A 20,490-nucleotide genomic window follows, 5' to 3' on the forward strand; every position below is an offset into this window, starting at 1 on the left:
CGGTGGCGGGAATAGCGCCGCGGTGTTTTCGTAACCCGAAGAAACTTCGTAAGCCGAGCAATAAATCCTATGGGATTTTTTCGTAGCCCGAAAAATTTCGTAACCCGGGCATTCGGTATCCCGGGTAACGCATGTAATAATGTAGCTTGATCTGAGGACCAAGGATTTGGCAAGGATTAAAATCCAAGCTCTTCTTTGTGCTCCATGATATCTCAGCCGTGGATAATACTGGAATGGTCTTCATTGTCATCTGTTTAACCTCCTCTACTGGAGCTCTTCAACTTTATCATTTCATGTCCTAAGCTACAAATTTCAATTGCCAACAAGGCAAATAAATATTTAAAAAAAAGCAATCCCTGCTCTGCCCCCTGTTCTGATTTTTCTGCAGACCTTGTTTTGGGAATTTTCTAGATTAGGTTTGTAACTAAATATTCACATGCAATGATAAATAGGCACTTGAGCAATGTTTTGAATGTTCACTAATATTGGCAGTGGGAGTTTAAGTTTAGGAATGAGACCATGCAGGCGCAAGTAAGGTCGGCAATGTCAGCTGATGTCAAGCAGAAGGGGCAAAAACAGGTAAAGAGCATAGTGTAAAGTGGGATGGTGGTTTATTTGTAAATTTATGGACAAGATCCTAATTCATGCTACAGACAATACGCTCTACTTGCAAACAGCCCTTCTAGGATGAAAGTTTGCCCATCTATATTATTTTTTTTTTTTTTTTTTTATTTTTTAAAAAAAAAAAAAAAAAAAAAAAAAAAATCCTCCTACTTTTTTTTTTTTTAAAAAAAAAACGGCAGCTTCCTAGACAGGCAGACTGTACCCTCCTGTCATGTGCAGCTGTCACTCTCCAACTTTCTAGCAGTACACTAGACATTTGGAGCTGCTCACTGGACAAGGAGGAGGAGGAAAGAGGAGAAGGAATTATGAGAAAGAAAACCCTAATATTTTGTGACTTTGGCCCCACCCTTTGCCAGCATGCCCCACAACAGACTATGCTTAAGGGAATGCAGCCTTGGGCAGGGGAGAATAGATTCCCCAGCTCTGGATTAATGTTAGAAAAACACAAAGTAACAGAATGCATCAAGAGAACATGGTGGAGCTTTTAAAAACCAGAAAACAGACGCCTTAAGAACAAGTCACAAATTCATACTATACCAGGTTTGCATTTGTCACAAGGTAAGCATCGATTAAGGCCATTTGGATGTTTAGTGTAGTCTACTCCTTCTGTGCAAGATATACAGCGCCCCAAAGTATGTGGAATAGTGCAGGGTTCACCCACATAGGTACCTAATAAATGAGAGATGCACATTTACTACAAAATTAATTCCACAAAGACCCAGCTGGACTTACTTCTGAATAAGCATACAAGGAACAGCTAGTAACTGTTGAACAATCTGGTACTGAAATCCTACACAGCTGGGAGGCCATAGCTAAGTCGCCCAGCACATGCTAGTCATCCCAGTTTTCTCATTAATTTAGAAAGCACTTGGTCAACAAATACTGTACAAGAATTTAAACAAAACTCTGCCCACAGCCTTACAATCTAAATTATTATTTTGTCTCTGTATAAGTGATTTAAGATGTGGCTATGATGGAACTCTGGGGGGAAAAATTAAATCCCCCTACAAATTTGGCAGGATTTACAGTTATGTGCAAAGAGGTTCAGAGTATCTTATGACCCATTTCCCAAAGGATGTTTCAACTGATAAAAAGTGGAAGACGGAAGGAGCAAATCCCACTTCAGACCCTATGTTCTCCCAACCCTGTTCTAGAAGACTGTAAAGCCCCCTGAAGCCAATTTGGTGAATGACAAAGAGAGTTGCTGGGGCAAGTAATTTCCCCGTGTGTTAGCAGACTGCGCTAACGCCATTACTGAATTTAGATCTGTATCAGTCGTGATGATTAAGGAAGCAAGGGGAAAGACACCAAATTTAGATCTAAGGTACATAAATAATCATGGCCAAGGAATGTATGAAGTTAGAACTATAAATAAGGTAATGATTCTGTAACAAACTATATAGCTCTAATAATGTGCTTACTTGTGGAAGAAATAGCATCACTGAGCAGCAACCATGTGGAACCTAATAACTTTACCAAAGGGCATCACAAGGTATCAAGGGCATTGCTGTCTCTAAATCATGTAAATGCCTGACTGAGTTGACTGGACAGGAGTCACAAGCATGTTTGTTAGCAGTCACACTGGATTCTGCTAGCCTTTTAATCTTAAATTGCTCCCTGGCAACACCAAATATCTTTCAGCTTTCTCTCTTATCACTATAGTTGTCATCGCCAAATGTCATATTCAACAGCAGTGAGGCCAGTTAAAGTGTCTGAGACTTATAAACAGATATGTAGATCCAGAGCTTGGAAAGTTTACTTTTTTAGAGTAACTCTGGATTTGCCTATGTTCAGCACAGCCAGTGACTGGAGTATTATGGAGTTTGCAGTCCAAAAATAATGTTTCCAGGTTCTTAAATAAGATTACCTAGAGTGAGTATGAATTGCAGACTAATAACATATGTGTTGGCTGGTAGCAATGGTAAAATGGTTTGCAAGGCTGAAGTAGTGGCAAACAGACCACTGGCAATCTAAGGTTTAACACTTTGGGTGGGAATAATGCAGCCCTCCAGATGTTGTTAGACAGCAACTCCCAGCAGTCCCTGTCAGCATAAACAATACCTGGAGGGACACACGATCCCCACCCATGATTTATACAGCTCTCCAAGATAAAAACAGAACCATGTTTGAACTACATGTTGAAAATTCCCGAATGTTCTTGTTGTTTACCATGCGCCTTTAAATTTTTGAATTCTAGAAGCATAGTGTAAGAGAGTGCCTAACTTGCTTTGGAGCAGTGTTGCCAATTTCCAGGTATTAAAAATTTATGGGGAATTTCCAGGGAATTAAAAGCCTTTCTGTTTATAGGGAATTATTTCACTTCCCACCAACCCAAAATGGCTAAAAATGCCTTTCCCGCCCCCAAAAATGTCCGACCTGGAAGTCCCCACCCCCCCAAAATGGCCGACACAGAGGTCCCCGCCCCTTTTGCCTTCCCATAGTGCTTTGCAGTCCCTTGATCCCTGACTTGGATGTCCCGCCCCTGACCCAGATGCCCAGGGAATTTGGGGGCATTTCGGGGATTTTCAGGGAGATTTCCTTCAAGGGTGATTGGCAACACTGGTTTGGAGGCAATCAGGTTCAAATACCCACCTTGACCATAGAAATCAAGTGTTACAAATTTAAAATTATGGGAGAGCCTCCCTGTGGAGGACAGACAGAAAAGATATGCAATTAACCAATAATAAGCAAATAAACAGAGAGACGGAAAGCCCATTTGGGTTAAAACAGTTCTGATTTTTGCTAAAATGGTTTCAGCTTTGAAAAAGGAAATTATTTATTGAGAATGTAACAGATAATCATTATTTACAGAACAAATACATGTTTTCTCATATAAAACAGAAATAATTGACTGAAGGAGCGGGAGATGGATGTCATTAAAAGGGAGGGGCTGTTTTATGGACAAAAGAGAGATTAGTTGCAGGGGGGATATAGCCAGTCTCTTCCCCATCATCATCATCATCATCATCATCTACATTTATATGCTGCCTGGTGGTGTTCATGGAACTCCACACTCCCACATCATCCCTGTTAGGTAGGCCAGCTGCCAGAGTGAGTGGGAGTTGCTGGCCTAGGATCACCTGGTGAGCGTCACAGCTCAATGAGGACTGAAACCAGGCTCTCTCAAGTCCAAGTGTGATATTATAACCACTACACCCCACTGCCACTTTGAAATTTGAAGTGATTTTCCTTTCTGTTTCTTTCTGGCACTAGAAGTAAGTCAGGTGGCAGAGAATGCTTCAAACAGGGGAGTTCAGACAGGAAGGGAGCAAGTTTCACTCCCACACCCTTCAAGCTCTTTGTATCTAAAATGAATCTCTAACATCCTTGCTTTATAAATATGTGCTTATTAATAACTTATTACTGATTTATGTTCCAGGGTTACAAAGATTACTGGTAAGGTGCTCTTTCCCAACTGCTAAGGAAACAATTTCCACTCTCTGGCACTAACAAAGAAAGATGGGCATAATTTCCTTTTCCAGAAAAAAATAGCCACTGTTATCCTTACCTGCAGGGCAATATTTGCAACAAAGCTGACCCACATAAGCATATTCTCCATCAGCACAGTAGAGTCTCAACAACGGAGATTCACCCTAAAAGATCCAAGAGACAAGTTTCAAAGCAATGAACTAAATGGCTGCATCAGCTTATCTTCATGTGAGATTTAGTAGCTATTTTAAAACACAGATCCTGAAGCCTAGCAAGTTCACAGGAAGAACATTCTTGTGCTGAGCATTAAAGAAGAGCTGAGTTCAAAACAGATTCAATGTTAAATGAAATTTGTTTGAGAATTGTAAAATGAAATTTGATTCTCTTACACCATCAATCTCTAGAAGAATGCCTTAAAATTTTGGACAACAACTAAGAGAATCCTGTAACCAACATGAAGGATTCTAGCATATGAAGTCCAAAAAACTAATAACAAACTTTAGAATATAACAGGTGACATGCCCATTTATGTTATTGGCCCAGAGTTTCATGCAGTATGAAATTTCCACTGACTTTAATATGAAAACTATTATGACTACAAAGCGGGTTCCAAGGATTCCTGACCTATATGTATTCATGGGCTTCTTGGTTTTAGCACCAATGCAGAATCAAGTAGTAACAATCCTTATTAAAAAATTAAAAACAGTGAGAAAAAGCATAAAGAATCTGCACTGACACGGCTGTGATTGTGGGTAGATTGGCATGGAGAGTTCTTTTATAAACAATAGCTGCTGAGGAACAATAGCATAGGTGAAAGCTTTAGTGCCTAGCAGTGGTGTGGAGCCAGTTCTAACATGGTTGAAGACAGCAATAGCAATAGGATTTACATTTCTATACCGCTTATCAGTGAACTCAGCACTTTCTAGGAGGCTTACAATCTATAAACTAATCGTCTCCAACAATCTGAGTACTCACTTTACTGACCTACAAAAGAATGGAAGACTGAGTCAACCTTGGAGCCCTGGGATCAAACTCACAACCTTGTGGCTGTAGTAATGGCATTTAACCACTGTGCCACCAAGCTTCTTGATTAGCAGCACTTTCACATCACCTACCACCCCAACCACTCTTGGGAGATTATCTTACATCACTTTTTGCCCGATCCAGGCACAGGCTGCGAACGGGCTTCAATAGGTGAGAACAGGTGTTATCATACAGAAAATGCCGCCAATGCCACTGGAAGACTACAAGCTGTCCCCCTGCCGCACTTTGCCCGTCAAATCTGTCCTTCAAAATTGGCAGGCAAAGCGTGGCTGGCAGACGGCTTGTAGTTTCCCAGTGGCATCGGCAGCCTTTTCCTGTGAAATAATACCCGCTCTCACCCATTCAAGCCCATTCCCAGCCTGTGCCTGGATCGGGCATGCCTGGACCAGGCGAAAAATACTGTGTGATATTCTCCTTGGATTCATCTCTTTCTTCAATTTCATCTTCAATCTGCACAGTAACTAGAGGGAAAATGGCTTTCCCCAGTAAAGATATATTGTTATGGCAACCAGAGGCTTTTGAATTAATAGAGTTTTTCCATTGGCCGAACCTCTTTTCCTTTCAGTCCTCTTGCTTCCATGAAAATCTACTCTGTAGAGTTGGAAGACCCAGAGGAAGAGAGGCTTTTGGCTGATGAAACTGCGGAAGAAAAGGAAGCTGATAAACACCTCTTTGCAGGAGCTTTACAGCTTTCCTGATAGGGATGAAGATTGCTGGAAATGATACTTTGGTGCTGTCTGCAAGGGCAAGAATACTCCAGGAGTGGTCCATTGTTTACAACTGTTTCTCTTTTTCCTGGAAACTTGCTGTGGATCAGCAGCCAATAGATAGCAGACTGATACTGGCCTGTGTGAACCCCATATTGAAGAGCATTGCTGTAGAAGAGTCAGATGATTTGGACCATGTCTAGGCACCAGAAAATCAATTCAGCAAGGTATATGTCAATCAACTTGGGACTAATTTTACACCTTTTTAAGTGGGATATATCCCAGGTATGGTGCTGAATGGACCAAACGTAATCCACACTGTTTGTGCCAGAGTTGGGAATTTGCCTCTGTGTCATCCGGACTCTCTACTAAGAGGAGAAAGGGAGGCCAGTTTATTTGACCTGTGCAGACAGGACCTCAGATTAACCCAACCACTTGCACTGGTGGACTTTCCATGGTGATGTTGCTATTGAGAGTGTTCTGGCGAAGGCCTGTACTTCATAATTTACCACTACACCACTGCTGGCGCCAGACTCTTTAATTCCACAGAGAAGCAAAACAGCACAAACTCCACCTGCCCCCAGCAAGCAATTTATGCCATCCAGATCAATGTGTGCTATAGCGAGGAAGTGTACTACAAGAAGATCTCACAAACAAACCCAGAAACCAACAATAAAAAGAATAGTTCCAAGATCAGTAGCAAGTCCGACATCTATGGGGGGGGGGGTATCCCCTTTGGAATAAGACAGTTAAGCAGGCCTGCCCACCAAGCTCACAAGATACTTTTCACTGGTTGCATGCTGATCCCATCAAACTACGCAGCAGCAACAATCTCACATTATTATTTTAGCCTTCTGCTCTAGTATTTTAGACAGGGCATCATTGATCCACAGCAAAATGTAACAAAACTATACAGGACTTAAATTCAAGTCCTCAATATATAAAAATTAAGAGTTAAAAACTTAATATTTTTCCCTCAAGAGGAGAGGTTTGGGGCAAGGACAAATTCCCTGGAGACTTTGTTGGCCAGACAGGGCCTCCCCACTTGTGTCAACCATGTTAAATGCAATGATGAACAAGAGTCCTAAAACTCTAGTAACACACCACCTAAAATCTAAGAAGACACCATTTGTTTGCTATAAAGGGCTGAACTAGACACTCATGCTCTGTCATATGTAAATTCAATTCTTCACCATGAGCACTAGATAACTACATGATACCGTTGGTAATGTTAAAACAGGAGAGATGCAGGAGAGCACAGTTTATACCAACTGGCTGTGCTTACTAGGCTCAGCAGTTTACCAGCAATGTGTTTATCAGCCAATCACTTTCAAAACATATTCATAAAATATACTGTCCAAACCCACAGTTGCACTTTCTAAGAACTACTAATGCCAATGGGGAGGGACAGATAGATAGATGATAGATAGATAGATAGATAGATAGATAGATAGATAGATAGATAGATAGATAGATAGATGAACATACAGATTTGTATTTGTCTGTGGCATAATGTCCATTAAAAACATTATGTTAATACAATATATCAACTAAAATAAATTGATGACAACCGGAACATTTACTCATTGACAGTAGGATCACGATAGGCAGAAAATAAGAGAACAAAACTAGATGTTAATACAATAATATATCAGTAAAGGACTCCATTGATACTGACAAGTAAGATAACATATGCCCTTTGCAGTCCACTGCTGATACCTTAGGAAATTTGCAGTGGATATTGGACTACTGCTGCAACAGTGGTGACCTTCATTATAGTAGATCTGCAAACAGGTGACAAGTGTATTTACAAGAATAGCAGATTTATGAATCACTGCCTCAATCTAACATTTGCATCAACAGGAATTTTCCCAGTGACCTGACCAGAATTCTATAATGCTGAACCCTCCTCATTTCAGTGCATTTGAAAAGGTCTGAACTGCCATCTCATTCATTAGAATTCCATTTTTAAGTTGCACAAACAGCTGGGCATCAATATGAGATTATTAGTAATATATAAAGATACAGTTCTCAAACTGGTCAAAGGTACAGTAAAGGTCTGGACAACTGTTGAAGACAATTAATTCTCAATTTAAATATGTGGCATAAAAAGAGATTGAAGCTACATTCCTGTCATGTTCATTTAAAAAGATCAGGTAGTGGGAGAGTTGTGTATAAAACCCTGGACAGCCTCTAGGGTACACTAGCCTAAGACAAAGGTGCTTATCACACAGAGGTTTTTGCAGCTCAGATCCGGGGTGACTTCTGGTTCAGCTATGCAAATTCACGTTATAACGTAAATGTTTTATCACACCTGGTTGCCCTTCCAAATTGAGGGGGAATCGAATCCAAGGCAAGTCACGTGATGCAGATTCAAGCAAAGCAGAGTGAGTGCAAATTGTATTACCACACCGGGGGATTCAACGATTCGAATCGGCACCCTTGCACATGCTCAGTGGGGGTCTGAATGCATCGTAACCTTGTACATTTCTGGGGTGAAAGGGGGCGCAAGTTTTTGTTCCCTGTTTTGCATAATTGCATGATTGCGTGAATATTTGCCTCGTGAATATTTCTGTGTCTTCTTCATTCCCCCTTTTTTATTTTCCCTTCCATTTCAGCAATTTCAACAGACAGACAGACAGATTGATATACATATCTGTATATTCACATTCATGCACATACACACACATATATATTCCCAAAAAACGAGTTGCTCTGAAAGTTGCCCTGAAAGTGAAAGGGCCACCAAAAGGAAATGGGGGGAAATTGTAGCACCGCATCATGGGAAATTTGCAACCCAGGGGGTTTGCAGTGGTATACCAGAGCAGAAGCAAAGTTGCATTCCACACCAGACCTATTCAGAGTGAAATCGAAGTGAGCTTGGAAGCGATTTCTGTGAATTTGCTTGTTACCGATTTTACCAAAATGAGGGGTCACTTTGGAATCACTGCAGAAGCGCCACACAAGGAGCCCCCATAGAAAGGAATCGTGTGTGATAATGTTATCGCGTGAATTCATATTGTTGGACCCGCAGTCACATCAGATCTCAGCTGCAAAAAGCTGCAAAAACCTCCGTGTGATAAACACCAAAGAAACTCTAGGGCAATTTCTGTGCCAATGATTTTAATGAAATATATTTCTATGTAATTCTCTTACGATCAGGCTTTCAACCATGAATAGGAAATATGTAATAAAGTCACGAAGAGTCACAAGCTTCAGAAAGTTTGAATGTGTTTTTGAAGTGGAGAAGGATTAAAATAATCAAATACTGAATTAAAATGGATCCCTGAAGTATCAGAATATTATGTTGATTCACATTAAAGGGCAGTTAAAGCACTGTTCTTCACTTTCAATCTCAGCTCCTTTCTCCTCTCTGTATCAAATATGGGAAAGATGGGGCCTGCCCCAAAGTTGTTGGACTTCAGCTGCCAGTCCTCCCCATGGGGTGTGTTAACTAGTCCAACATCTCAAGGGTTGTATGATCCTCCTGTTGAGGATTCTAAACTTATTTTTCTACCTGCAATTTGGTTGTTCAAACACGTCATCATAAAACAGGCACCTAGGACAGGTGCCTCCACTAAGACATGAATAAAGGCTCTAATGGGCTTTTCATTCCAATAACAATCTCTCACGATCCTTCCTCTCTAAAACTCTGTTAACCATCACAAAAGCAAAGAGAAGTTTAACTAAACTAAAATATGAATCTCTCTCTCTGAATACGCATGTAAGACAGACAGACAGACAGACTGTTGCGAGATGTAGTGGCTTGAATGTTGGTTAGGACTTGGAAAAACCAGGGTTCAAGTCCCTGCTCAGCCATGGAAACTCATTCAGTGGCAAGTTACACTATCTCAGTCTTATAGAAAGGAAGTGGCAAACCCCCTTTGAATCAATCTTGCCAAGAAAACCCCAGGACAGGGTTGTTGTTAAGTCCGAGCCAATTTGAAGGCACATAAAAACAAGTTAAGTAAGCCTTGCCTAAGTGAACCAAAAAAAAGAAAGAAAGAAAGAAAGAAAAAGAACCTTTTAGAGACCACTTAAATGCTTCTTCCAAAATGCAACCAGGAATTTTTTTTTTTCCTTTCACCAGCCTCCACTTTTCTCATGCTTTCCATTTTGGTGGCCAAACGTGCAGAGCCATGCTCTTTTAAAACATGCTTTGAGCAGCTGGTGAGGCAGGCCTATCTGCTCTATCCTTTCTCTCTGTTTTGCTGTTCACTTAGGCTTTGTAGGGAATTCTGGAGGTAGCTTCTATTTGCTTTTGCATGTTGTATGTAGGAACACACAACTACAGCAGAATCAGCTAAAGTAAAATCCCATTTTTTCATTTAGCAAATATAAGTCTTACTCAAAATTGCAATTGCAGAGGTGATAAGTAAAGTTTTTCCCTTTGTTATCAATAGGAGATAGTTTAAATAACCAAACCCCTAAGTAACTGAAATAGCGACCACTTTTGATTTTGGAAGTCTTATTTTAAATTTTGTGGATCAGTTTGTCCATGTGTTATGTATGTTTGCAATGTGTGTATGTAGTTGTATAATGCTTGTCTTTTTAATACAATAAAGAAATTCTTTTAAAAAAAAAAACAAAGTAAAATCCAATTTTCCCCCAGATCAAATTATATTGCACTGTTTACTGCAGGCACACTGATGCAACACAACACTGAAAATCTGTCTTTCTCCAACCCTTCTTCACCAGCCTCCCAATAGTGATGCTGCTTTAAAAAACCTTCCAGTTAGACAAAGGACAAGAAGAAAAAGTAAGTGATTGGGTGAAAAAAGAGATTTTTTTAAAGGAGCCTGTCAGCAGCTTTGTTAAATGAAGTATGTGTGTGTCGTGTGCCTTCATGTTGTTTCTGACCTGCCAAGTCAGATTTATTCAGATAAGGTTTGCCATTGCCTTCCCCTGAGGCTGAGAAAGTGTGACTTGCCCTGGGTCACCCAGTGGGTTTAGTGGCTGAGTTGGAAATTGAACCCTGATCTCCAGAGTCATAGTCTGGCACTTAAACCACTACACCACACTGGGTCTGCCTGAATACAATATAAATGTGTTAGGTGTCCTCTGGGAAGCTCCCTCTCTAATAGTTAGTTTGCAAATTGCAGCCAGAGGTGTCACTAGAGGGCGCATGAAGCACGGACCACCCCAGGTAACACCCCAGGAGGGTTGTACACCCAGAGGGGCATTACACGCAGTGTGACTGGTGCAGCTACTGGGTGAGTGAGAAAAGGCATCACCTCCTTTTTTAATTCACCAGCATTGCCTATGGGCAATCGGGAGACCACAGTGTCATACCTCTTGCCACCCCAGTAGCAGCTGCTTTTGGAGGTGTGGTGCCTTCTATTCTGAGTCTGGCATGGCTACTGGGCAAGCAGTCTTGCCAGACCCCCAAATGGGCCCCCCAGAGGCCACAGCAATCTAGTCCAGCAGCAGGTGGGCAGCCAGGTTGGGTGGGGCAAGTGAGCAAGGTATCAGGAGGGAGGGAGGATGGGGGCATTTACTACCCCCCCCAGCCCTTTGCTGCACCCTCACTGGGTGACACCAACCTCAGTGATGCCACTGACTGCAGCTATAATCAAACAGATTGAAGTACTGTAAATCACAATCATCTCAAAGTGAATTATCAGTGAATGAAAGGTACACATTTAACGGTGGCTCATAAAAAAAATTACATCTGAGATTTTTTGTTTTATTTTTTAAAAGGATTGGAAGCCATTAATAAAAATGCTCAGATTGCTCAGATTTGCAGCAACACTAATAGGGGATAGCCTCATCCTGAAATGCATTCACCTCAAGCCTGAAACACATTTAACTAAAAACTGCCTGACTATTGTAGTTTATGTTTAGAAGCATAGGTTTTTTTCTAACTGACCTGGATTTCAATCAAGAATGTTTGCTTCTAGATAAAGGCCAGTTAAAATGGATATTCATCATCTGCACCTTCTGTGCCATAATAAAAAAAAAGTTTCTCTCACCCAAAGGAAGAAAAGTGGCACCGCTGAAGTTATAAGTCTGCATTTGTTTCCTTAAGACTTGTTGACAAAAGGTCTATGGTGATAATTTTTGAGTGCTTATTTTTTCCCACCAAAAATTATATTTCTTAAAAAAAATCCCCTCTTTATGGCCCCATACAGACTGCCAAAATAAAGCTGCTTCGGGTCACTTTGGAGGTATGCTGTTTAAATGATGCATGTGTCCTAAGAGTCTGTAAGCTGAGTCAAAGCTGCGTCCATTGTGAATTCTTGCATGGCAGAATGGGATTGGACTAGATGGCCCCTTGTGGTCTCTTCCAACTCTATGATTCTATGATTCCAGTCCTTAGGACTGGATTGTGGCTTTGGCGTGGCTTCCAGACTCTTAGGACGCATGCATCATTTAAACAGCATACCTCCAAAGTGACCAGAAGCAGCTTCATTTTGGCCTGTCTGTATGAGGCCTATGTTTCATCACATTCACTAGTCAGGATGAATGGATGCCAATGCAATATCCTGTAAATCATGATGGAGAAATTGGAAATGCCCTAATGACCTTAGGTACAGAGTTAAAATTAGTGTCTATAATTTTCTGTGTCTTTCCCCTTCAAATGTAAACAAACAATGTAAGGCAAATACATGTTGTTGTAAAAATATAAAGGGAAATGTTGTTCCAAAAATTATTTCCTCATGGAGTTTTCAAAAGGTTTAAATACATTAAAGCACTAGTGGTATTTCCCCCCACTCGAAACAAATATTTACGTTCATATATTTCTGGGCTGTTTTGACACTAAAAAAGTTTTGTTTAGCAAGCATAAGCCAAATAAACATGCTAAGTCAACTCATATTGTATTTAGAGCAGTGAATTTATCTTCCAATTCATTGTTTAAATTTGAACAATTTTAATCCTGCTACATACAATAATTCTTTCTTCCCATACAGATATTATAATTTAATTTTTCTTATGTGAAGTCGAAGGCTTCAACCATAGTTTTTTGTGGGTTTTTTGGGCCATGTTCTAGAAGAGTTTATGCCTGACATTTCATTGCATCTGTGGCTGGCATCTTCAGAGAAATCTGAAGCCACAGAGGCAGGCAAAATGTCAGGAATAAACTCTTCTAGAACATGGCCACATACCCTGAAAAACCCACAAAAAACTATTAATTTTTCTCCCTTCTCCCTCTACTCCTCCTTTCTACCCTCCCCTCCCCAAATCATGAAGTCATGACCTTATTCCTGACAATCACCATAAATATCAATTGTCTTCCAAATAGTTACATGTGTTGTTTATATATTAATCATAACCTTCAATACAGTACTTGTTTTTCCAAGATCTTGCTTGATCCAAAGCAGGTTTAAGTCCAGTATAGCCGTGACTAATATAAGCAATAAATAGCTTCCAATCACTCTCAAATATATCCTGTTTTTGTCTCCCCTCTTAATGCTCTTACTGTTAGTATGTTAGTTTTTCTGAAAGAGCTATGGGCTGACCATATCCTTTTTAACCTCTTTTGTACGGAGAGATTTTTTGTTTTCCATACTTTTGCTATTTCTAGCCTTGTAGAACTTAAGTGTTATTAGAACATTATTAGGCAAGTTTTCATTTTCATTTTCAACTGTAGAAATTCATAACAGTGCCCTTCTGAAGTGGACACAACATTTGACTTAGCCTTCCTGGCTGTGTTACTCTGTTGCTACTAAAAATACAACTTTTTACGGTATATTTAAGACTAACAGATTAATTTATCAGATACTGTCTCTCATAGCCTTTCCTTTTGGTGGTCCTTTCACTTTCAGGGCAACTCATGGAAATGTTTCTCTATGTACAGGTTTTAAAAACACAATCCCAAGCATGGTCATTTATGATGGAATTGAGTATATTTTTTATTTCCTGGCTTTATTTTCAGGTCTTTTTGTTTGTTTGTTTGTTTTTGAAGCATGAAATATAAAAGATAAGCAACCTTCGTGAAAGGAATTTTTCTACTTTGGCCACTGAGAGGTAGAACTGGAAGAACACACAGATTCTATGCTTCAAGGAATGACACTCAGATTTTATACTTTAATAAAACCTGAAAAAGAGGTCACAGTTCTTGCTAATTGGTTTATTAGGGTACAGGGGGTTCCCTGTTTGAGAAGACAGTTAATATTTATAAATTTAAAAGCATTACATTGAATGAGGGCCAGGACTAAACCTCTTGCCTTTGTTTATATTTTAAAGTTTGCTTTCTGTCAGAAAGCTGGGTCCCAGGATGGGCAAACATTTTAAATTTCTTCTTTTTAAAAAAAAAATACACACCTAAATACAGTTTAACAGAAATGTCTTTTCTTCAACTCTGTCTTCCTCAGCCCCCTGGTTTGCTTAACAGCAAGGAAGGGAAAATATTTTCTCCACCTTTTTGCCTGACTTGTGGTGCTGTAATTTCCTGTTTTCTTTACGACTTGCTTAAGAACCAGCTTGATGAAGTCAAATAATCTTGCTCCCACTTGTAAACACTGCCCTGTTTTTTTAAAAAAATGCCCAGATTTAGGCATTGCTCTTATTTCTGGATAGCTTCTATGCATTTTTGAAACTTGAATAAAATTAATTTAGCCGTTCAAGACTGAGATCCTACTCTTTGAAGATGTATTCATTTATTCCTTTATTATTTTATTTATTAAAAGATTTATAACCCTATATCATAAGAATGGGACTTTAATTTTTGAGGATGTAGTCATTCATTATTTTATTTATTAAAATATTTATATCCCTATATCACAAGATATGGGGAGGGGGGAATCAATTTTAAAACAACTTGGAACAATTTAAACTTAAAAGAACGAGGAATAATAAAATGGCCTAAAATATATTACATCATATAACAGTTAAAAACCTGAACAGATTTGAGCCAAACTTGTGAGATTCCATAAGTCCTTAATAAAAAGCTATTTTTAATAATATTAATACTACTACTAATAATAATTTATTTCCTGGCTTTTCAGGTCTTTTTGTTTGTTTGTTTTTGAAGCATACAGTATAAAAGATAAGCATAAAAGTTAAGCAACTGGGGAAAGTTTACATTTTTATCATAATTTATTTTATTTAACCATTTAAGAAGTTTGCAGCCATCAGCAATTCTATTGTTGTTGTTGTTGTTGTTGTTGTTGTTGTTGTTGTTGTTATTTCTTACCCAACTTTCCCCATGGATTGAAGTGGGGAACAACAACAGTTAACAGACAAACAACATGAGTTAAAAGACATCAGTTAAAATACACGTCAGTTTAAAAGGACGAATAAGATATACACATATTAAAATATTACACATTTAAAATTCATCATTTAAATTTCACAATTAAAAAAAATCATTTCGATAAGCCTTCCAGAAGAGATTGGTCTTTAATGCTCTTTTAAAGTGTGTTTTCACCAGGTGTGGGGGAAAAAGTCAGTGTCACTGCCAACTGGGCCTCCAAAAGGAAAAACATTTCACAAGTGGGATGCCACAGCTGAGGAGGCCCAGAGTGGGACTACAATAATAATTTAATAATTTATTTTTTCATCCGTACCACCATCCACAATGGGTTAATCCAATTTTGGTAATCTAAAAACAGTTTAGTTTTGTTTGCTGACTATCAAATAAATCTGCAAGTATTGGTCATGGCTTGAGACACTTTTGGGTATCTGGTACATGTGGCTGCTATGACCATTATTTCTTTCTTTTGTTTCAGCAGTCCATGGCTGTAACCTGAAACCTACAGAACACCTGGCAGTGCTTCATTGCTTGATTCATTCATTCATTCAAATCTGTTAGATTATCCTGCCTTCTATCTTTGAACCAATGCAGTTTGCTGCTTTAATCTCACCATCTTCTTCTGATTTATTCCTTTTTCCCCTAGCTTTGCTTAACACTCAGCCTGATTCAGCCTCAAAGCCACTTTATCTGCCTGAAGCCAAAAGCCCTTAATATAAAATTGGCTTTAAAATTATCCCTAAAATGGCGGAGGAGGCATCTCTCTTTCACCACACACACAGTTATAGCACCGTGAGTCCACTTTAACTGCCAAGTTAAAGTGGACTGTTGGGATTTGCAGTTTCGTACAGGATTTGAGACTTCTGAATCAGAGAAGCCAAGTGTCTCGTCAAATGCCAAGTCCAAGATTTTGTTAAACAGAGTAGTATAAAGTTCAGGAACTATGTGCTGTGCAAGATACCTCTCTCACACACAAACAGAAGTGATTTTATCTGGAGAAGACAAACAGCTTTGCTTTCAGAATGAAAATCCTCAATACGGTGTATCAGTTTGTCTTTGGTTGCTTCCAAAAATACCCATGCGCCTAGAGCCCTGGGTGTGTCAGGAGCTGGGAGCCTGGGGCCCTCTGGGTATGGTTTTGCCAACCATCACAGTTTGTCAGCCTGAACAAGGGCAGGAAATGCTGCTAACAGTAATAGCCCATCCACTGTTGTGTTGTGTGCTTTCAAGTCATTTCCGACTTGTTAATGTCATAGGAAGCACGCAGGAAGCACACTCTGGAGTTGTGCCTTTCGCTTTCGACACAGACCATCCCCTTTTCAGTTTGCTCAAAACTAAGTACAGTACAGCCATGTTACATGTCACTTTCCCCGAAAATAAACTTATTGCAGACTGGGTGGCTTGTGTGTGTGTGTGTGTGTGTGTGTGTGTGTGCCTTCACATCACCTGCACACTTAAGATGTTGTTGTGTGCCTTCAAATCGCTTCCAGTTTGTGGTGACCCTAAGGCCAACCTGCCATGGCAAGATTTGTTCAGAGGGGATTTGCCATGGCCTTCCTCTGAGGCTGAGAGAGTGTGACTTGCCTAAGGTCACCCAGTGGGTCTCCATGGCCAAGCGGGGATTCCAACCCTGGTCTCCTTGAGCAATAGCAGTGGGAGTCCTAATCTAATTGGATAATGGGAGTCCTAGCTAGAGTCCTTATCCTACAGTCCTTATCCAATGCTCAGACCACTGCACCACACTGTTTTTTTGCTCAGCCCTTTGAAATCCAGAGAAGGTTGAAGGATCCCTAGTGTATATGGCAATCCTTTCTTGATGCCGGACAGTACTCTTTAACAAATATACTGGATACACACACACACACACACCTCCATATCTGTGGCTTTGATATTTGCAGACTTGATTATTCACAGATTTGATTGATATGCTCTCTCTAGGAATATCTAGTTCCCCCAGTGCAACTCTATGGTCTACTTTAAACGTTGCACTTAAAGACCTAGAGATTCCTAGAGAGACTACTACTAGGCCTTTGTAGCTGCCGTTCTATGGTCAGTGTCTGTCGGACGTTGACCACAGAGTTGCACTGGAGGACCTAGAGATTCCTAGAGAGGTGTCCTCTCAGGTAAAAACAGTGTTTTTGCTATTTGTGGTTTTTCTATATTGACGGGGGTCTTCTTCCCCTAACCCTAGCAAATATGGAGGGACAAGTGTACAGTATATATAGTGCATTTTTGGCTTTTCTGCCCCCCTCAGCCCCACTCCCTGTTAACCAGCGTGGTGCAGGCCAGATGTTATTGGCATGACATCTACAGTTCAACCCATTCTCAAGATGGACGTCCAACAAACCCTTGGAGCATATAGAGCATAGTGGTCTGAGGGCCTGACTAGGTCCCTGGAGTCCAAGGTTTGAATCCCTATTCAGTCAGAGAAACCAAGGGTGACCTTGGGCGAGTCACACTCTCTCAGCCTCAAAGAAAGAAAGAAAGAACAACCCTCTGAACAAACCTTGAAAGCAACACAACAGAACACAACAGCTACTAAGGAATACAACTCAGAGCTCTCTGAAAGGAAGGCAAAGGCAACAATGTTTAGCAGCCTCCCGAAGGGAAGCCCTCCTAAAAAGAAAGGCAAACAAGAGAAGGGATGAAAGGCACTCTTACTGGCTGCATCCACATTGGAGAAATAACCCGGTTTGGCATCGCTTTAACTCCTTTCTGGCTCAAGGCTAGGGAATTCTGGGAGCTGGAGTTTGTTGTGCTCCGCTCTGGGCCCACAACAAACTCCAACTTCCAGAATTCCATAGTCTTGAGCCAGAAAAGAGTTAAAGCGGTGCCAAACCGGGTTATTTCTCCAGTGTGGATGCACTCTCTTTTTCTCTCTCCTTTAGCCAAAGAGCCAGGTTTTTCCTAAGCCTTTCAGAGCCGGAAACTCAAGTAACCCCCCCCCCCCCCAGCCTTCCTTCCAGCCTTGGCGGATTCCCTCCCCCGCATTTGTCCCGGGATCATTGCGCAACAGGAGGAATCCCTGGCCCAAGGGAGAAGGCTGGCCCCTGAGGGCCCATAACCTCGGGCTGCCCTTCTTTCCTTGGGCCTGGGGTCTCCCTCTGAAGCCCCCAACCCCCCATTGACTCACCATGCCCAGGAGGCAGGCCAGGAGTGCCAGCCCCAGTGCCAGCCCCATCGCGTCCCAGGGCTTCTCCTCCAAAGGCTGCTCTCTGGGGAGGAATGGGTGCCCAGCCTCAGGGTCTGAGAGAGGAAAGGTCAAGTCCTCCTCCTCTGAAGGAAGGAAGAGCAACAAGGACCTTCCTTTGGGACTAGGCTACAGCCAGCCCTCTCCTGCCTCTCCCTGGCTCTCTTCTGGGAGGCCAACCCACTAGGCAGACTGGCCTTCCCCTTTGACGTCAGCACCCCCTCCCCCCCCCCTCTAAACTTTGCAAACTTTTCAGGCTGCCAAGGGCTCCTTCCCTGGGAGTGAAAAAGGCCATTCCCCAGGATTCCGAGACGGAGGGCGATGGATTGCTTTTACAGTCAGCCCTCCTTAGCCACGGTTTTTTTCTGTCCATGGCTTCAAGCATCGGCATCTTGAAAATACTTTAGAAAGAGACTTTTAAAAAAGGCTTTAAATACTTTAAAAATAGACTTTTAAATACTTCAAATACTTAAAAATAGGCTTAAAAATAGACTTTAAATATTAAAATACTTTAAAAAATACTTTGAAAATAGACACATTCCCATAGGCAAATTGATTTTGCCCTTTTCTATAAGAGACACCATTTTACTGTTTGATTTTGCCCCTTTTTGTATAAGGGACACCATTTTACATACTGATGTTGCCCTTTTGTATAAGGGGCATCATTTTACTGTGCCATCATATTTAATGGGACTTGAGCATCTACAGGTTTTGACCCCAGCGGGCCCACTGAATTTATTTCAAGGGTTTATATCCCACCTATTTAAAAGGGATCCAGTAATTTAAAAAGGCACAAGTCTTTTGCCCCCTTTGGCACTCATTCCAAGTTTTTGGAGCAGTGACAGAAAAGGACCGGGAGGTCACCGCCAGTCTGGTCTTTCTAGACCAGGGGTAGGCAACCTGCAGCCCGCGGGCCGGATGCAGCCCGGCAAGGCCTTGGGACCGGCCCCCGGCCTGGTCCTGCCACCAATTGCCGCTGGGGCCTTTGGGGGGCAATTGTCTATAGAAGCTCAGCAAAAAAACTGAATTTATATTAACATATTTTTTTAAAAAATCAGCAATTTTTTTCACGTGTCCTCCATTTTTTTTTTAAAAAGTGTCTTCCATTTGAAAAATTTTGTCTACATTTGTCCTGGTTTATTTATATATTTAATTTTCTAAAAATATTTAATTATTTTTTTTTGGCTTTCAGCCCCCCGTTGTCTGAGGGACAGCAACCCAGCCCCCGGCTCAAAAAGGTTGCCTACCCCTGTTCTAGACTGTAAAAGGTTTTTCCAAAAGGATCAGAGTGTATGGGGAGGATTGTATGGGAAGAGGTGTTCCTTCAAGTAGACTGGACCCAGGCCATGTTGGGCTTTATAGGTGATAACCAACACCTTGTACTGTGCCCGGAAGATAATAGGCAGCCAATGTATTGATTTTAAAATAGGTGTAATATGGTCAAACTTGGATTTTCCGGCGACTTGTCTGGCTGCCATGTTTTGTATAAATTGGAGCTTCCGGACATGGCACAAAGGTTGCCCCATGTAGAGCGCATTGCAGAAATCAAGGCGAGAGGTTACTAGAGCATGTACAACCGTTTCTGGGTCCTGCTGCTCCAGGTAGGGGCGCAACTGGAGTATCAGCCAAAGCTGATAACAGGCACTCCTGGCTGTCGCATCAATCTGAGAAGACAGTTGAAGCAACGAATCCAGGAGCGCTCTCAAGCTGCGGACGCAGTCTTTCAGGGGAAGTGTGACCCCATCTAGAACTGGCGAACTTATCTCCATACCTGGATTGGGGTTACCTATCATGAGTACCTCCATTTTATTTGGATTCAGCTTAAGTCTATTTTCCCTGATCCAATCCATTACCGACTTCAGGCAGTCATTCAGGGGGGAGATGCCCTCCTTGGTCACTGAAACAGTCTGAGACATAGAGAAATAAATTTGGGTTTCATCAGCGTACTGATTACACCCCGCCCATGTCTCTGGATGATCTCACCCAGCAGCTTCATGTAAATGTTAAACAGCATGGGGGAACAGAATGGTGCCCTGAGGGATGCGAGATGTCAGTTCTCTCATAGAGGAGCAGCTATCCCCCAACATCACCATCTGGAATCTGCCTGAGAGGTAGGAACGTAGCCACTGCAGAGCAGAGCCAGCGATTCCCAACTCTCTCTGGCGTTCCAGACGGATACCATGGTCTATGATAATGAAGTAAATTTCTGCACATAGGCTAGTACTAGGAGTTGCCCCAGGCCCTGGCTGGATCATGACACACATATAAGAGATAAGACGAGGCTAGGCTTGCCATAATCCGCC

The 20,490-nt window shown here is 41.2% G+C and overlaps 1 protein-coding gene across 1 annotated transcript; it reads right to left on the minus strand.

Annotated features, from left to right (window-relative positions):
- Positions 1-910: 910 nt before the first annotated feature.
- On the minus strand, positions 911-18,355 carry LOC121919985 (tumor necrosis factor receptor superfamily member 23-like). The gene is made up of 3 exons (XM_042447051.1): positions 18,131-18,355; positions 4,133-4,217; positions 911-1,293 (listed from the first exon to the last, which is right to left on the minus strand). The coding sequence occupies exons 1-3, from the start codon at positions 18,176-18,178 to the stop codon at positions 1,151-1,153; spliced, it is 276 nt and encodes a 91-aa protein (XP_042302985.1). The 5' UTR covers positions 18,179-18,355; the 3' UTR covers positions 911-1,150.
- Between the last annotated feature and the right edge of the window lie 2,135 nt (positions 18,356-20,490).

The sequence above is a fragment of the Sceloporus undulatus genome, chromosome 1 (assembly GCF_019175285.1).
Source record: "Sceloporus undulatus isolate JIND9_A2432 ecotype Alabama chromosome 1, SceUnd_v1.1, whole genome shotgun sequence".
Taxonomy (NCBI): Eukaryota; Metazoa; Chordata; class Lepidosauria; order Squamata; family Phrynosomatidae; genus Sceloporus; species Sceloporus undulatus.